This window comes from Sorex fumeus, unplaced genomic scaffold (genome assembly GCF_029834395.1).
Source record: "Sorex fumeus unplaced genomic scaffold, SorFum_2.1 ptg000014l, whole genome shotgun sequence".
Classification (NCBI taxonomy): Eukaryota; Metazoa; Chordata; class Mammalia; order Eulipotyphla; family Soricidae; genus Sorex; species Sorex fumeus.
This window is the reverse complement of record NW_026606071.1, coordinates 38,101,697-38,119,455: the sequence shown is the minus strand read 5'-3', so window position 1 is coordinate 38,119,455 and position 17,759 is coordinate 38,101,697. Positions and strand designations below refer to the sequence as shown.

At 60.1% G+C, this 17,759-nt stretch overlaps 1 protein-coding gene and 1 non-coding gene across 2 annotated transcripts; one reads left to right on the top strand and one right to left on the bottom strand.

Moving 5' to 3' along the window:
- Positions 1-215: 215 nt before the first annotated feature.
- Positions 216-16,266, bottom strand: STK11IP (serine/threonine kinase 11 interacting protein). The gene is made up of 24 exons (XM_056111572.1): positions 16,164-16,266; positions 12,343-12,548; positions 12,047-12,121; positions 11,759-11,854; positions 11,000-11,107; positions 10,817-10,888; positions 10,185-10,311; positions 9,994-10,097; positions 9,806-9,901; positions 9,653-9,694; positions 9,418-9,555; positions 9,208-9,292; positions 8,362-8,700; positions 8,021-8,232; positions 7,436-7,552; positions 7,173-7,341; positions 4,837-5,022; positions 4,624-4,727; positions 3,947-4,044; positions 3,657-3,835; positions 3,448-3,529; positions 2,943-3,013; positions 2,324-2,568; positions 216-383 (listed from the first exon to the last, which is right to left on the bottom strand). The coding sequence occupies exons 1-24, from the start codon at positions 16,222-16,224 to the stop codon at positions 234-236; spliced, it is 3,162 nt and encodes a 1,053-aa protein (XP_055967547.1). The 5' UTR covers positions 16,225-16,266; the 3' UTR covers positions 216-233.
- LOC130021190 (U6 spliceosomal RNA) lies at positions 13,331-13,433 on the top strand. Its single transcript, XR_008792096.1, has one exon. It is a non-coding gene; the product is annotated as a U6 spliceosomal RNA (small nuclear RNA).
- Positions 16,267-17,759: the final 1,493 nt, after the last annotated feature.

The window sequence follows — 17,759 nt, the reverse complement described above, 5'->3', positions numbered from 1 at the left end:
GGGGCCCCTGAGGCACACCAGGACAGGCAGAGTGGACAGAGCTTTATTGACCCCTGAGAAGAACGTGCGGAGAAGCGTCCCCACTGCCCACTCTGCCCGGCCGCACAGCCTCGAGGCCTCACGGCGGGCCACTCCCCCGGTCTCCCGGAGCCATGGGCCACTTGGGGCCTCACTGGCCAGCACCCGGGGTCCGGAGTCACTGAGTCACTGATCCTGAGGCCAGCGCTGGCCCCTCAGCGGTCCAGATCGAGCGCATCCTGGGTTGCAGTGCGGAGGCCGATGGAAAACAGCTCTTCCCATGGCTCTCGGACCCAGGCCAGCAGGGCGGTCAGCTGCTCTGGGCACACCACACGCAGCGCCCAGAAGCTCTCCCGCCGAGATACCTGCAGAGAGGATGGAGACTCAGGGACAGCCCTCCCGGGCCTTCAGGCTCAGGCATCGCAAACTCAGGGCCACCGTCCTCTTGGGCCCCACGAACTCAGGGGCCAAGCCCCTCCCAGGACCATGCAGAGTCAAGGCCACTGTCCTCCTGGCCCCCGCAGACTCAGGAGCCATCCCCCCTCCGACGCAGCACACAGATTCAGGGGCCACACCCCTCCTGGGCCCTACACACTCAGGGGGCCACGTCCCTCCCAGGACCCTGAAGAATCAGGGCCACCTTCCTCCTGGGCCCCAGCATTTTTTTGGGGGTCACACCCAGCGATGCACAGGGGTTACTCCTGGCTCATGCACTCAGGAATTACTCCTGGCGGTGCTCGAGGGACCATATGGGATGCTGAAGATCGAACCCAGGTCGGCCACATGCAAGGCAAATGCCCTACCCGCTGTACTATGGCTCCAACCCTTTTTATTTCTTCTTTTTGGGTCTGGGCTCCGGCTCTAGCCCTCCACACAAGACAGTGAGTTGGAATTCCCTGGACACACCCCAGTCAGCACCTGCTGCAGGCACCCAGCGACTGTCCCCATTTTCCAGTGGGTTTTAAAAACCCCTATTTCTGGGGGTGGGGGAGACCCCTCTGGACCCAGCTCCGAGGCAGGCTCAGGGTTCAGCTCCCGACTCTCCACGTAGAACCACTGCAGATGGGCAAGCCCCCCCCCCCATGCCTCAGTTTCCTCCTCTGTCATAGAACCAGCAACAGAACTCGCTCATGGAGAAGAGTCCAACACCGGTTCTCAGCCCCAGCCCGGCACAGACATGGGCACAGACACCAGAGCCCGGGCCCAGCTGGATCCACACAAAGGACAGTGCCTCGCTAGAGGCGTCCAGCTCCCCCAAGGGTTCCTGCCGACCTCAGCTGCTGCCCTCTCTGCGTGCTGCCCGGCCAGCCCAACAAGCCTCCCGGTCTCTGTACCCCAAGTCTCTGATCTCCCCCAGACTGCTCATTCTTCTCAGACTCATGACACCTGGACACACACTCCCACGCTCTCATACACTCACATGCACACACACCTGCATACATACACTAGCGCGTGCACGTGCACATGCACACTCATACACCCACAAGTGCACACGCTCATATACCCTCACATGTACACACTCACACACTCACACACTCTCATATATACCCTCACATGCACTCTCTCCCTCTCATATACCCACACATGCACATGCACACACACTCTCATACACACTCATACACTCTCACATACTCACACATGCACACTCACACACCCACACGCCATCATATACTCACAGTGCACACTCTCATATGCTCTCACATGCACTCCCAGTCCCGCACACACCCTCATGCATGCTCTGAAACACCCACAAATACACACACACACATTCATACACGCACCTGCATACATACCCTAGTGCGTGCACATGCACGTGCACACTCATACCCCCACAAGTGCACACGCTCATATACCCGCACACGCACACACTCACTCACACTCATATACCCGCACATGGACACTCACACTCTCATACACATTCACACACTCCCACGTACACTCACATGCACACTCTCATATACCCTCACATGCACACACTGACACTCATACACTCTCATATATACCCTCACATGCACACTCACACACCCTCATACACCCGTACACCCTCATTGACCCACACATGCACACTCTCATAGACTCTCGCGTGCACTCACACCCCCGCAAAAACACCCTCATGCATACTTGGATACACCCACAAGTACACACTCACGCACACGTTCGTCCACACACTCAGGCATGCAAGCACACAATCACACATGCACATGTGCGTGCACACACACACACACACACAAGAACCCTGCACATGCGGACACACAGGCACACGCGACACAGGCTCGTGCACTCGCCCAGGCACACCCGCCCGCACCTCGTCGTAGAAGATGAGCCGCAGGTCCTGGGGCGCCGAGCGGTACAGCAGCACGGAGCTCAGGCTGCTGAGTGGCTGCTGCTCCCGGACCAGCACGGACAGCGCCGGGCCCGAGGGTGGGGCCTCCTCGCAGGCTTCGGGGGCAGCCGGGAGAGGGGACTCAGCTGGGGGCCCCGCGGGCTCCTCCTCCAGCAGGTAGAGGATGGACAGCGTCAGCAGCAGGGACACGGGGCGGGTGGCGGGGCCTAGCGGGGAAGAGAGGGGTTGGGAGCGGCCTGGAGTGGACGGCGGCGGGAGCCCCCCTGCCCGGGTATCGGGGACCCCAGAGCCACCCAGGCCCCCGGGGCTACCACCCCAGATTCTGAGTCCAGGAACCTGCCCACCACCCGCCCTGCTCAGAAAGCAGCTCTGCCCCTGCCGTCTCCCTGGGGGCGTGTGGGGCAGAAGCAGTGACCAATCGATTGCTCAACTCATGGATCGGGAAATCAGAGCAAAGGCCTCAGGGCCGTGGGCACACCAGAGCGACCTAAGACCTGGCTGGCCCGGACTGTGCCCTCGAGGGCGCAGGTCTCTAAAGGGGCACCGAGGGCTCGGGACAGGGGGGCTTCACAGGCCTCACCTTCCACCAGGAACACCCGGAGGTAGAAGAACGGGGGCGGCTCTGAGGAAGAGTCTCTCTCCAGCAGAGGCCTGCGGGAAGGATTGTCAAGGAAGGGGTGTGGGGCCCCAGGGGGTGGTGGGAGGGGCACAGCCTGGGCAGAGATGTGGGCATAGCAAGATCCGGCCCTGAGGCCTTGATTTGGTTTCTTTTTTTTTCTTGTGGGGGGGGAGAGAAAATAGTCTCCCCAAAAAGTGCTCAGGAGTCCTGGGGACCACAAAAGCGCTCAGGAATCCTGGAGGGGCCTCTCCCCGGCCAACACAGCTGATGCTTCAATGCATGGGCCTGAGGATGCCGGCAAGACCTTCCAGGACCCTAGGGTGCTGCAGTTTTGGGATGGAGTGGGGGGCCACTGGGTGGAGAATCAAACTAGGGTGAGCCACACGCCAGGCGAGAGCCTCACCCCCAGCCCTCCCGCAGTGTTCGCTCTCGGCCCCCCGCTGGGGCCTGTGCTCCTGGCACTCACCAGAGGCGGTGCTCGGGGGTCACCTTCTCCTCTGAGGCGCGGACCCCGCTCCTCCGAGGTGGGGGCAGGGCCTGCAGGACGTCTGTGAGGGCAGAGACCCACCAAGCTTCCTCTCTGGCCCTACCCCTCCCCTCTCCCCCCTCCCGGGTACCTGAGACCCCCGCCCTGCAGTCTGGAGGACCCCCCCCCCTCCTGGCACCCCCTCTCACCCGTGAGCGCCGCCAGGAAGGCCCGGCAGCACTTGGCGTCCCGGGGTAGCAGCACGCAGCCACCTGCACCCGCCGCCCACTCCAGCCGCAGGCTCTGGCCGGCCAGGCCCAGCTCCACGGTGCTCAGCTCTTGCAGGGGTACGGCCAGGGTGCAGCGCAACCAGCCAGCAGGGGGCCCGCTGTGGGGGGTGGGGAGGGAGTGAGACCAGGAGGCCCTGGGGGCGGGGCAGGGGGAACCCCACAACCCTGCCCCTGCCCCCCCCCCCACACACACACACTCACCTACCTACCTCATCTCCCCTGTCACCTCCAGCACATAGAGACTGTGATCAGACACAACCACGACACACGGACACTCCCCAGGGCGGCCAGCCACCACCACGGGCACCTGAGGGGGGCACAGAGGGGTGGAGGGCACTCGGCAGAGTCACCCAGCCTGGCACCCCAACCAGGCACCCCTGCGCCCTGACCACCTCATGCGCCCTCAACTCCCAGACTGCAGGGGACCTCCCCACTCCATTGCCCCCCGACTCCTCAGCGGTCCCCCAAGCCTCAGGGAGACCCCATGCTAATACACAAGGCTCGAACCCGACCCGGACGCGTCCGAGACATACATCTGTGTGTGTCTGACACCCCTATTCCTGGCCTCCCACCCCATACCCCAGCCAGGTGAGTTCTCCCCGCAGGACCCCACTTCTGCCACACCCCTGGGGCCCCTCTCGTGACTCAGGCTCAGAAAGCGGGTGCACCCGCTGGCCTCCCTAACGCCCCCAAGGGGGCTTCCTGGACGTTCCCTGGCCAGCAGGTCAGGGCAAGACTGGGCTCACCCCAGCCCACGGGGGCTCCAGCGAGCAGGTGTCAGGACCCGGGGCCCGGCGGGGGGAATGCTGACCCAGAGACCAAGGGTCTCCCAAGGCAATCCCCCCGCCCGGGTACCCTCGGGCGCTGGGGTGGGGTGGGCGCACACCTTGATGTGGCACTGGAACTCCTCCTGGGCGCCCGTGAACACCTCCACGTCCAGGAAGAGCCGCAGGCGGTGGTCCACAGAGCAGAGGGCAGAGCGCTCGGGAGCTGGGAGCCCACGGTGGGCGGCGGAGGGAGGTGGTCACGGAGGGCGGGGGGGCCCATCACAGCCCCCCCCAAGCCCCTGCCACGACTGTCCCGCCTCACCCACACTTACCAGGGCTGAGGTTCCAGCTGTGGGGGTCCTGGGAGGCTGGGGTCGGAGACGGGGTGCTGCTGGCCACGGGGCCATCAGCACAGTGGTCAGGCACGTCCTGGGCGGGGCTGGGGGGCCGCGGGGTTGCAGGCCGGGCCAGGAGGACCACATGGTCGCTCCCACAGCTCGGACACACCACCGGGAGGTCTGGGGAGGGTGAGAGGGACAGGGCCCGTGATCGTCCCCCTCACAGATCCTGCGCCAGCTCTGAACCCCACCCAGCCCACATGTCCAGATCCCCCCACACTCACCCTCACTCCCACCCCAGCCACAGCCCCCTGCTGACGCCCCCACTCAAAAGCTTCCAGGAAGGCGCTCTGAGGTCTCTTCCTCCACCAGGACCCTCCTTCATCCAGGGGATGGGGGTGGGGGGGTTCTTCCATGATGCCCCCGGAGCCAGAGACTAGGAGCAGGGCAGAGGCCGGGCCAAGAGGGCCCCCAAGTTCCATCCAGGCTGTGGGCTCTGTGCCCGGCTCCCCAGTGACACGGGGTGATGAGAATGTCCCTCTGTGGCGTGGCCGGGATGGGCACGGCCAGGACAGACATGGGCACTCAGGGAGAGTGGCCAGAAGTGGGGAAGGGGGGGGTGTCTCCCTGCCTTTGTGCAGAGGATAGAGGGTGACATTCATCACTCATCGCTGACACACAGCCCAGCGACCCCCTGGCAGCTGTCACCGAGCCCCTTCACCTGACCCGGGGCTGGGCTCCAGGCTGCGGGCTCTCTGCTCTGAGCTCAGGGTCTGGGTTTTCTTCAATATTTTGCTCTTTTATTTGGTTTTGGTTTTGAGCACCCACCGAGGCTCAAGGACTACTGGCTCTGCCCTCAAGAATCACTCCTGGAGGTGCTCAGGGGACCCTATGGGATGCCGGGGATCGAACCTGGATCATCTGTGTGCAAAGCAAACGCCCTCCCTGCTGTCCTCTCGCTCCAGTCCAAGTTTCTAGGTTTTCTGGACACTGAACTCTCCTCACAGCGCGATGGGGACAACCCCGTTTTCTACTCAAACTGGGGTGCTGGAGCAATAACACAGTGGGTAGGGCATTCGCCTTGCACGCGGCTAACCCAGGTTCGATTCCCAGCATTCCATATGGTCCCCTGAGCACCACCAGGAGTAATTCCTGAGTGTAAAGCCAGGAATAACCTCTGTGCATCACCAGGTGTGACCCTGGAAAGAGGATGCAGATGACACAGAAATGGCCGGTGACAATGCCAATGCCCGAGAGCAGGCAGGGCCACAAGGACCCCTCCCCCCACCCTGGGACACAGATGAGGTCGTGGGCCGGGTGAAGTGGGGACATGAGAACCCAATTCCCACCTCTGTCCTGGTGCTGTCATCGAGGGAAGGTGACCCAGCTATACATGCTTCCACACGAGCCTCACAGCCCTGCTCTCTGCAGGCTCTGATGGGTTCAGGGGGAACACCCGCCCCACCCCAGCACAATGGCCCACAGGGCCCATTGAGCGCCCTGGCCAGGGTCAGGCCCACAAGGATCATACTGGGTCTCCAGGGGTGAGCGATGGGGGCCCCAAACAGATCATCCCCAGGGTCACTGGGCTTGGGTCACTTCTGAAAAATTAGCCAAAGAGGAGGGGCCTCCCAGTGATAAAAGAAAATAACAACAACAACAGTGTAAGGGCCAGAGAGATAGTATAGGCTCAGGGGCTTGCTTTGCACCCCGCTGACCCCAATTCTAATCCCCTGGCACTGCCGAGGGTCCCCGGAGCACCTCCCGGAGCGATCCCTGAGCACAGAGCCAGGAGTAGTCCCTAAGCACTGCTGAGTGTGCCCTCCACACTCCTGCACCAATAATAAAAAAAAACTTTTTTTTCCCTTTCTGGGTCACACCCGGCAATGCACAGGAGTTACTCCTGCTTTATGCATACTCCTGGTGGTGCTTGGGGGACCATATCGGATGCTGGGAATCGAACCTAGGTAGGCTTCGTGCAAGGCAAACGCCCTACCCGCTGTGCTATTGTTCCAGCCCCTCCCCCCCCTTGTTTTTTTAGCTTTTTGGATCACAGCCGGCGATGCACTGGGTTACTCCTGACTCATGTACTCAGGAATTACTCCTGGCGGTGCTCAGGGGACCACATGGGATGCTGGGAATTGAACTGGGTCAGCCGTGTGCAAGGCAAACACCCTCCCCACTGTGCTATCACTCCAGATCCAAAACCCACTTCTTACTGTAACGAATATGGTTAAACACAGAGATGATGTTTCCTGGGGGAGGGCTCCTCCACCCCCCACCCCCTGCATGCTCCCACCCTCCGGCCGCGCGCTCTGAGTGACACACACCTGCCTTCTGGGACGGAGGGGCCCGGCCCTCCCCACTGCCCAGCTGCTCGGCGCTAAACTCGTGTCCACACCGCAGGCACTGGAGGCGGCCCCTGGGCAGGCCCCGCGTCTCCCCGAGCTGGCGCTGTGCTGCCGTCGTGACCGCTGGGGCCAGCACAGCCAGCAGCTCCTGAACCGGGCCGGACCAGGGGATTGCGGTGAACAGGGGCACCCCGCCCACCCTCGGCCTGTCCCGACCCTCCCAGGGCCCCACCCGGCCTCACCTGGATGGCAGCGTGGGCGTCGGGCTCCAGGACCACATAGCGCCGCAGGTGCCGGGCAGGAGAGAGGTAGGAGAAGCGCAGAGCCAGCACAGGGGGCCTGGGGGGAGGCCCAGAGCCCTGCGAGGGGTGGAGGCAATGGGGGTGGAGGGCGGGACAGGGCGAGAGGCTGGGACCAGGGACCAGAGGAGCCCAGTCCAGCCTCTGCCCACGCACCTGCTCTGAGATGCTCAAGTCCACCCTCTCTGTCCACGGCCATCCACATGGTTACCCACAGGTGCCCAGTCTGGCCTCTCCGTTCATGGCCATCCATACACCCGCCCAGAGGCGCCCAGTCCAGCCTCTGTCCACACGCCTGCCCAGAGGTGCTCAAGTCCACCCTCTGTCCATGGCCATCCACATGGTCACCCAGAGGTGCCCAGTCCAGCCTCTGTCCATGGGCATCCAGGTGCCCAGAGGTGCCCTATTCCAGTCTCTCCGTCCACACCCGCCTGGGCCTCAGTGTCATGGGCCCAGACCTGGGCAGTCACAATGGGTGGAGCCTTCAGTCGTGGCCCCGGCAGCCCTGGGACCCTGCCTGGCACCCACCTCGGGCCTGGGTTCCAGTTCTGGTTCTGGTTCGGGTTCAGGCTCCAGCTCGGCCGCCTCTAGACTGCCCAGCTCCAGCCGCTCTAGGACCCGGGCCGCCCGCAGCTCCACCTCCAACAGGTGGCCCGAGGTGACCCGCAGGAAGCGCTCGGAGCCCCGAGCCCCCCGGGGCCCCTCCAGGGGGCACACCAGGACGGGGCGGCACAGCTCGGCTGGAGAGAAATGAGGGGGGCCGTGGGGAGGGCGGGCACGCCAGACTGCCCACTTCCGGGGGCCACCCGCCTGCCCTTTGGGGCGGTTCCTCTCCCTACACACCCCACTGGGCGCCCCCCCAAGCTCACCTTCCCCCTCACTCAGCTCCTCCTCCTCCTCCTCCTCTTCCTCTTCTTCTTCCTCCTCTTCCTCTTCCTCTTCCTCCCCCTCCTCCTCCTGTTCCTCCTCTCCCTGGGGCTCCCGCTGAACCCCAGGTCCCCCAGCTGGGTCCCGCGAGGTCTCCGCAGGGGGTGCGGGTCCAGGCAGCGGAGGCGCGGGGCCAGGGCTGTCTGGGGGCAGCGGGCTGGGGTCCTGCCCAGGGCGGCCCGGGCTCTCCAGCTGGCTCCGGTACTGCAGCCAGTCCCGGCCGAAGCGCTCCCGAAAGCTGTTCATAAGCTCCAGCTCCCGGTGCTGCTGTGCGAACCAGCCTGGGGGGGAAAGAGGGGGGCTTCTCAGCTGAGCCCTAAACGGACAGTTTAGGGGTCTCTCTGGCTATCAGTGACAGGGCCCGGGAGGTGGGTCCTTCCTCTATCCCAAGTGGTACTGCCCACCCCTGCCCAACAGCCCCCCCATAGCAGTTACCCCAAAAAAAAACCCTCCAGCAAAAAAAAAAAAATTTGGTATTTTCGGTCACACCCGGTAAGGTTACACCTGGCTCTGCGCTCAGGAATCACTCCTGGCGGTGCTCACTCAGGGGACCATATGGGATGCCGGGGATCGAACCCGGGTCGGCTGCGTGCAAGGCAAACGCCCTCCACGCTGTGCAATCGCTCTGGCCCCCTCCGGCAGTCTCTTCTCTCATCCCAGCCCCAGAGGGAAGAGGAGCTACAAAGAGGCCCCCTGCCCTGCATTCTCCTCACCCCCAATACCAACTCCTCCATGCCCCCCCGGCCCGCTTCCGGGAGCTGTGGGCTGGGGAGACAGGGTGGACGCACCGGCCGGGGACGGGTCCAGGGTGCGGGGCTCGGGGTCGGTGTCACTGGGCTCGGAGATACTCGCCCTCCTCACTCGCACCCGGGTCTGGGGGGGAAGAGGGCACAGAAGGGGATGTCACGAGCCAGGACCCCCCACCCCCCAGTCCCGCCCGCTGATGCCCCTCCGACAGGGACAGCCCTTGGCCACCCGGAGCCTGAGACCACGGTCACCTTGGCCTTCCGGAGTGGGGGTGCGGGCCCTGAAGAGGGGCTGTCACTCAGGTCGGCGCCGGCGGAGGTCTCGGTGGCGCTCCCCAGCGGCCAGGATCCAGCCGGGGTGGCGGGGCCCAGCTCCGAGGAGGTGGAGGCCTGGAAGAGGGGCGAGGCGGGGGGCATACTGCCAAGAGGCCCCGGGCAGGAGGACACCCTCACAGCCCCCCAGATCCCCCCCGACACCCCCACTCACCTGGAGGTTGCTGAGCGTCAAGACCTCGCCGTCCAGAAGGAACTGCCCGGACAAAAGCGACGGTGCGTGTTGGGGGACAGCGGGGAATTGGTGGGGGAGGGGGGGACCGGGGGGAACTGTGGGCTGGAATGGGCCATTTGGGAGATGACTCACGCCCGATGCAGCATCCCGGGCACGTGGCGACAGGTAGCGAGCGGTGGCCGCCCGGTGGGCAGGGTGGAAGGACAAGGGGTTGCCCTCCAGGTAGAGCTGGCGGGGGACAGCGGGAAGAGGAGGTGAGGCGGGCTCTGGGCGAGGGAGGGGGGTTCCTGGGGGGTAGGGGGGACAGGGTGGGGCCGCACCTTTTGCAGCTCGGACAGCAGCCGCAGCGGGCCCAGCTCCCTGTGGGCCTCCAGCAGGTTGAAGGCCACATCCAGGTGCCGCAGCTGCTGCAGCTGCTCCAGGCCTGAAGAGGGGGAGAGAGGGGGTGTGTGGGTCAGAGGGAGGGGGCATGGGGAGGGGGCGCGGGGAGGGACCCTCTGTCCCGCCTCACCGTGCAGGCTCTGCAGCTCGTTGCCCCGCAGGATCAGGGTCCCCAGCGCAGCCTTCGAGGGACCCATTCTGGGCACGAAGAGCAAGTGGTTGTAGGAGACGTCCAGGTGGCAGAGTTCCGACAGGTCCTGGGGGAGCGAGGTGGGGGTTGGACTTTCATGACCAAACGCCCGCAGACGCCTCTGGAAACGCCCCCTCTTTATGTTTCGGTTATGTGGGGTCACACCCGGCGATGCTCAGGGGTTCCTCCTGGATCTACACCAGGAATTACTCCCGGCGGTGCTTGGGGGACCATCAGGGGATGCCAGGGACTGAACTCAGGTCAGCCGCCTGCAAGGCCCTCCCCGCTGGCCTATGGCTCCGGCCCCCATATCTACGGTCCCAAGCCCCGCCAGGAGTGATCGCCGAGAACACAGAGCCAGGAGTAAGCCCTGAGTACTGCCGGGTATGGCCCCCCAAAACAAAACAGTCACTTTGGCACCCCATTAGGGGCGGGGCGGGGAGAGAAACTAACCCCCCCACCACCACCACCATGACGTTAGGACTTGGCCCGTGAGCCCCATGTGTGCCATTGCCAGAGCCGAGTCCTGTATCCCGGCAGCCCCCCACCCGGGGGACCCAGGCCCTGCACACCCTCAGGTGGCCCTCGCAGTCCTGCACTCGGTTGTGGCTGAGGTTCAGGAAGCGCAAAGCTGACAGGAGACCCTGCAGGGGGGGGGAGGAGAAAGTGGAATGGCAGATGCTGCATCCCCACCCTCACGAGGGGAGGCCCGGGCCCCTACCCCCGCCACCCCGGCCCCACACCCCAGCCCTCACCAGGGAGCTGTCCAGGGCTCTGAGTTCATTATAGCTGAAGTCAGCGGACAGCAGAGACAGCCAGGGTAGGGCCGAGCACAGGTCGCCGCCACAGGAGGAGAGGAGGTCCTGGTGGGGACAGAGGGGTGCCCTGGGAACACCAAGCCCCCTCCACTCCCTGCAAGGCCTCCCCCACCACACACACACAGGCATGCACACACACAGGCACATACATGTACACACACACGCACATACATGTACTCACACGCAACACACACAAACACGCACTCACACAAACATGCACACACGCACACGTGCACAAACATGCACTCACATACACAAACATACACACACACACACGAGTACACACATACACACGGTCACTGCCCGGCTAGCCACTCATTCCAGGCGGTTCAATCTGGCCACGGCTAACTCCAAACAAGCCCAGGGAGCTCCCTGGAGTGCGACCATGGAAAAACCCCTGAACTCTGACCAGCACGTGGTCCAGGCCAACCTAACTACAGTGGTTGAGCCTGAGTTCCCACGAAGCCAGCAGGAACAGTTGGGGGGGGAGAGGATGGGGATCAACACCTCTGACCACCTCCGTTTCAGAGGGGGAGTAAATCACTCAGCGGACACCCCTGGAAATCGACCTTTTTCTTTTTGGAGAACAGTGTCCCTGCGTGTGGCTGCCGCGGGAGGGTGACCATCGCCTCTGGGGTAGTTTCAGGGCCCACCGCCAGGGGGCGGGCAGCAGCGCTCAGCCCGGCGCAGGCTCACCTCTAGGGCCTGCAGGCTCCGGCTGCAGATGACCGTCTCCAGCTGCGAGTAGATGCCGCGGAGGCCGTGCAGGCGGTGGAGGGGGACACCTCGGAGCTGACCGGAGCAGAGAGGAGGGCGGAGAGGGAGAGGAGACACAGCCCCATTGCAACTCCCCACACAGAGGCCTCCCTCCGCGGCTCAGCAAAGCGTGGGAGCGCCAAGCCCTGTGCAGAGGTGCCCCCTCTCTCCCCTGACACCCACCCACACCAGTGACTTCTGCAAACGCACACCCGCGAGGCCCCATACCTCCAACGTGCGCAGGGACTTGAAAGGGAAAATCTTGATGGGTGCAGGGAGGCCAGGACCTGGGATGTGAACCAACTACAAGACAAACGCCCAGATTATAGGGGTCTCCCCCCACAACCCACATCACACACACATACACACACACACACACACACACACACACACACACACACACACACACACACTTCTGTTTTGGCGCAGCCGCCCGGAGCTCCCAGGGCCCTGCCCATGTCTTGCCCCCTCCCCCACCTCCCCCTTGGGCTCTGTCTATACCCTGCCCCAGTCACCCCCAGAACCTTGAGAGACAGGGTCCTCTGCAGCACATCGAAGAGGAACTGCAGCTGGAGGATGATGGGGGAGTCGGCGGGGTGGGAGGGCAGCGCCACGAAGCCCGTCTGCCCCGGGCCCCAGGGCCCCAGGTACAGCTCAAACACATGGCTGAGCTGCTGCAGGGTGTTGGTCAGTAGGCACAGGGTGCTGCAGCCGGACAGGACCACGTCCCCTGCGGGGAGAGCGGTGGGTGAGGCAGGAGCACACCACACGGCTCGCGACCCACCCGGGGAAGGAAAGTCGGTCTGCTCTCCGTCTTCATTTTTCTGGTGGCCAAAATAATGGGCATACTAAGAGGAAAAAAAAGAATCTTGAGGGGTCGGGCCATAACCAGCTATGCTCAGGGCTCACTCCGGGCTCTGTGCTCAGGGATGACTCCTGGAGAGGCACGGGGGACCATATGGGGTGCCAGGGACCGACCCCAGGCTGACTGCATACAAGACAAGCGCCCTACAATCAGTTCTATCACTCCAGCCTAACCCCCACACACACCCCTTCCCAACACACACACACACACACACACATGCACATGCTTTTTAAAAAAATACAGTAAAGGGGCTGGAGCGATAGCACAGCAGATAGGGTGTTTGCCTTGCATGCGGCCGACCCGGGTTCGAATCCCAGTATCCCATATGGTCCCCTGAGCACTGCCAGGAGTAACTGCTGAGTGCAGAGTCAGGAGTAACCCCTGAGCATCGCAAGGTGTGACCCAAAAAGGTAAAAGGTAAAGGCCCTCCCGTTGATCGTCGATTTGCTCGAGTGGGCCCAGTAACGTCTCCATTGGAGACTTTGTTGTTACTGTGTTAGGCATATCGAGTACATCATGGGGAGCTTGCCAGGCTCTGCCGTGTGGGCAAGAAACTCTCGGTAGCTTGCCGGGCTCTCCGAGAGGGGCGGAGGAATCGAACTCGGGTCGGCCATGTTGGCTGCGTGCAAGGCAAACGCCCTACCGCTGTGCTATCGCTCCAGCACATATACTAAAATTAGAACGACACAGAGAAGATTAGCATGACCCAAAAAGCAAATAAATAAATAAATAAATAACTGTCACTGTCCTCCCGATGTTCATCGATTTGCTCGAGTGGGCCCAGTAACGTTTCCATTATGACACTTGTTACTGTGTTTGGCATATCGAATACATCACGGGAGCTTGCCAGGCTTTGCTGTGCGGGCGAGATACTCTTGGTAGCTTGCCGGGCTCTCCCGAGAGGGTCAGAGGAATCGAACTCGGGTCAGCCATGTTGGTCACTTGCAAGGCAAACGCCCTACCCACTGTGCTATTGCTTCAGCCCAAATAAATAAATAAAAATAAAAAATAATAGTGAAGTGATGGGGCGGAGAGAGAGAACAGTAGGTAGGCCTAACCCAGCTTCAATCCCTGGCATTCCAGATGGTCCCTTAGTCCCTCCAAGAGTGATCCCTGAATGCAAAGCTCTGAGTACACCCTGAGCACTGCCAGTTAGGACTCAAAAACAAAATTTAAAAAATTCTCTCCGATGAGACTGACATCCCTTTCGGGCGGATGGGTGACGGGAGAAAAGCCCACACTCCGAGTTGTACTCTGGGGCAACTCTTGCTTCTGTGCTCAAGAGTGACTCCCAGCTGTGCTTGGGGGACTGTACGCAAGTGTCTGGAAGTGACTGAGGGATGCTTTTGGTCCCCTAAACTCATCACAGTCTCTAAAGAAGTGTGATGACAAAAAGGCATAGAAAAAAATGTTCTAAAACTTTTTAAGAATCGAGGACCTGAGAAATAATATCCCGAGTAAGGTGCCTGCCTTGCACACGGCCGGCCCCGGTTTCACGCCTCGCACTACATAGGAGTCCTGAGTACACCAGGAGTGATCCTTGAGCACGAACAGAACAGAGAACTAGCCTACGCCCTGCATCCAGTGTCACCCCCCCTCACCAGTGACATTTGATAAAAGTTTGGCAGCAGCACAGCAGGAAATTGACATTAGTATACGTATACAGCTGCCCTCTGTGAAGCTTCCTGTAACCACCACTATAATCAACGTGCCTGTAGTCACACCACGCCAGCCACCATGGCCAGCTTTATCTCTAATCCCTAAATCACATCAGATTTTTTTAGAGGGGTGTTGGGGATTAAATTCAGGACCTTTCAGATGCAAACTATGAGCTTCAGCCACATCCCTGTCCCAAGTGCGGATTTCTGCCAAACAGATAAATAACCCTGCACCCTTACATGAAGGAAGTTCTATGCAGTAGACATCGGTGAGATACTGACAAGAATCAAGGGCTCTTCCCACCCTCAGAGAGTCTCCCAGCCTAGAAGAGGCGATGAGACCAATGCACAGCTTGTAACGTAAGCCAGAAAGGCAGAGTGCTGGAATGAGCCATGCCACAGATACCATCAGGGAGTGCGGAGTGATGGAAGACAGCTAGCATTCACGGGGTGATACGTGCCAGGCAACCGTTATCTCACTTCAACCTTATCAGAATCGACTAATGAAAAGCCCTATTAACTAAAGAGACGGAAATGGGGGCTCAGTAAAATCTTGATTGAGACCCTATAGCAGGGAGGAAGTTTTTACTTTTATGTGATCACAAAGCCAAGAGACTTGTTCTAATCGCAACTAAGAGCAATCGCATATTCAACCACTACTGGGGGCTCTGGTGGGCCCAGGCACTGAGGGAAGGAAAGACAGTAACAGTTACTAACCCTGAGCACCTGTCTGCATACAGACACTTGCTACATGCTTTCTATGACTCACAACTAATCCCTGTAACACACTTGTTATTAAGTACAATTGCCCCGTGCCAGTCTCCTGATGAGAAAGACAGTCTCAGAAAATTAAACTTGGCCAGGTTTGAAAAAGAACTGGGATTTCAGGGGCTGGAGAGACAGTACAGCAGGTAAGGCGCTTGCTTTCCCTGCTCCCAACCCGGGTTCGATTCCCGGGATCCCGTATGGTCCTCCAAGCACCACCAGGAGTTAATTCCTGAGTGCAGAACCAGGAGTAACCCCTGAGCACCATTGGGTGTGACCCAGGAACTAAAAAAGAAAACAAAGGGGGAAAAAAATCGGAAATTTCAAACCAGGTGGGCTTAACTTCAAACTTTTAGTGGGGTTTTGTTTTTCTGTTTCGGTTTTTGGGATATACCAGGGTTTACTCTTGGCTCTGTGCTCAGGTGAGCATTTGCAGTGCTCAGGAGGTAGGGATCGAACCCCGGCTGGCCACAATGCAAGGTAAACGCTTTACCCGGATCAGACACAGCAAACCTCCTGTTTTTCAGTTGTGCAAAGTGCCTTGCTACACAACAAGGATTATAATAGTCCCCGGCTTTCAGGCAGGATCACATTCCTCTGAAAGTGGCAGTGAAGTCTAAATCAGTAGAAGCACTGACTTTTAGCATTCCAGAGATGGCTAAGGTTTTGATTAACAGAGACACGGGTCAGAGAGCAGCTGAACGCTGTGTTTAGGACTTGAGGTCGGGGTTCCATCCCCCACACGAGACACTTTCCAAGTACTGTTGGGCAGTAATCCCCAAGGAGTAGCATTACTCCCACCCATCCCCTCCTCCATGAACCCTCAGGGTGAAACTCAAAACCAAATGAAAAATGCACAAAAATAAATAAATAAATAAAGATAAGGACGAAGGCCACCCAGCAGATCTTAGCAAAACAGCCCCAGGTCGAAATAAAGCAATTAAATCTTTGACGCTGAAACCCGTCACTCTTAAGGGGGCGTGTCTCTGGGACGTAGGAAGAGACTCCCACATTCCGCGGCCCCCCCACCCCGCCCCCCAGCCGGAAGTTCACTCACCCGACTCCCGCAGCAGCCCGGCCAGCTGCCACACCAGGGAGTCCCGCGGGCCGGTCGTCATGACAACGGGACGCCGGGGGGCGGAGCCTGGGGAAGAGGAGGAAGCGGAAGAGCCTCAGGTGGGCGGTAGCGCCGAAAGTCCGAGACTTCCGCGCACAACCGACGCCTCGCGAGGAGAACCGGGCAAGAAAGAAAGCGAGGAAGAGCATCCTCCGGGGCTCTGCCGAGAGGCACAGGCCACTGATACTGACCCCGCTACGCGTCCTCCTACCAGCTCGGCAGCAGCAGCCTGTCAAAGACGTACAGGAAGTCCCGCCCCGGAAGGGAGGGGCGTCGGAAGGACGACCGGAAGACACGCCTCCGTGGCGGAAAGCCACGCCCCTGGAGGCGGGGTCGGAGGCGGTACCCAGGAGTCTGAGCATCCTGAGCATGCACAGAGCCCCCGAGCTGGGCCTCCCATCTCCCATCCCCGCTACCCGACAGTGGGCCCCTCGCCGCCGTCCACCCGCCGCCTCTCCCGACCAATGAGGGAAGCCTGGCTTCTTGTTTGCAGTCTTGGGCGGGGAAACAAGAGTTGGAGGAGATTTTCTGTAAGAGAAAGATTATTTTTTTCCAATGAAAGGAAAGTTTGTCCGCCTGGGGAAGAAACTTTTCGAAAAACCGTGTGAAAAAGGGTTGCGGCGGCCTAGGAAGTCAAGTACCTGTTGGTGCTTTTTTTTTTTTTTTCTTGTTTTTCTTAACCTCCCTGGAGATTCGCTTTATTTTTTTTTTTCCCCAACATTAGCTCCCTTTAAAGTTCGGTAAATGCTGCTCGTGCCCTTGGGCTTTCACTGCGTTTCGTCTCGGAACACAGATTCTAAGTTATTCCTCCAGGACTGGAAAAAAGAAAACAGGTTTTTTGGCGCCAGGTGACTTGGAAGGCCATTGAATCAGTAATCTCGGGTACCCTGGTTCAAGTTGCCACCGCAAGTCTCACCAGGCTCGGGCAAAGAAGGGTGGCAAGGGAAAAGAGCTAGCAGCAAGCTGCTTTTCTGAGGGGGGATGTTGGTTGGGTTGAGTTTTGTTTTGTTTTGATCACTGTGGCCCTTATCTCAATGTGTGCAAGGGCTGGAAGAGATAGCACAGCAGGTAAGGTGCTTGCCTTGCATGCTGCTGACCCAAATTCCATACCCCAGCACCACATCTGGACCTCTCCGCCCTCTGGGAGTGACCCATGACCAAAAGGTGTGACTCCAACACAAAAACAAATATATATTCTAAGCCATTGGAGAGTGAAATGATTTCATTCTTACTGAAGACTTGCAAACTTTGAAAAGTTTTTTTTGTTGTTTTTGTTTGGGGGTCACGCCTGGCTGTGCTCAGGGCTTACTCCTGGTTTCCCACTCAGAGATCACTCCTGGTGGGACTCAGAACCATATGAGGTGCCACTTGCAAGACAAACCTCCTTCCTGCTGTGCTATGGCTCAGGCCCTCTGAAAAGCTCTTATTTCTAAATACAAAATACTTCATTGACACAGCCCTCCCTGCACCTAAACCACAAAAATATAGCATATGTGGCAGAGGCGGGTGTGATTTGAGCCTAACACCTAAAAAGCA

Bases quoted from the DNA above. Each gene is read 5' to 3' on its own strand.
- STK11IP (XM_056111572.1), bottom strand. From the start codon at position 16,224: ATGACGACCGGCCCGCGGGACTCCCTGGTGTGGCAGCTGGCCGGGCTG. The intron at 5,023-7,172 runs GTGTGTGTCACT...CACCCTCCCCAG, and splicing joins CCCTCCGTCCCAGAAGGCAG to ACCTCCCGGTGGTGTGTCCG. The intron at 3,836-3,946 runs GTAGGTAGGTGA...CACCCCCCACAG, and splicing joins GAGGTGACAGGGGAGATGAG to CGGGCCCCCTGCTGGCTGGT.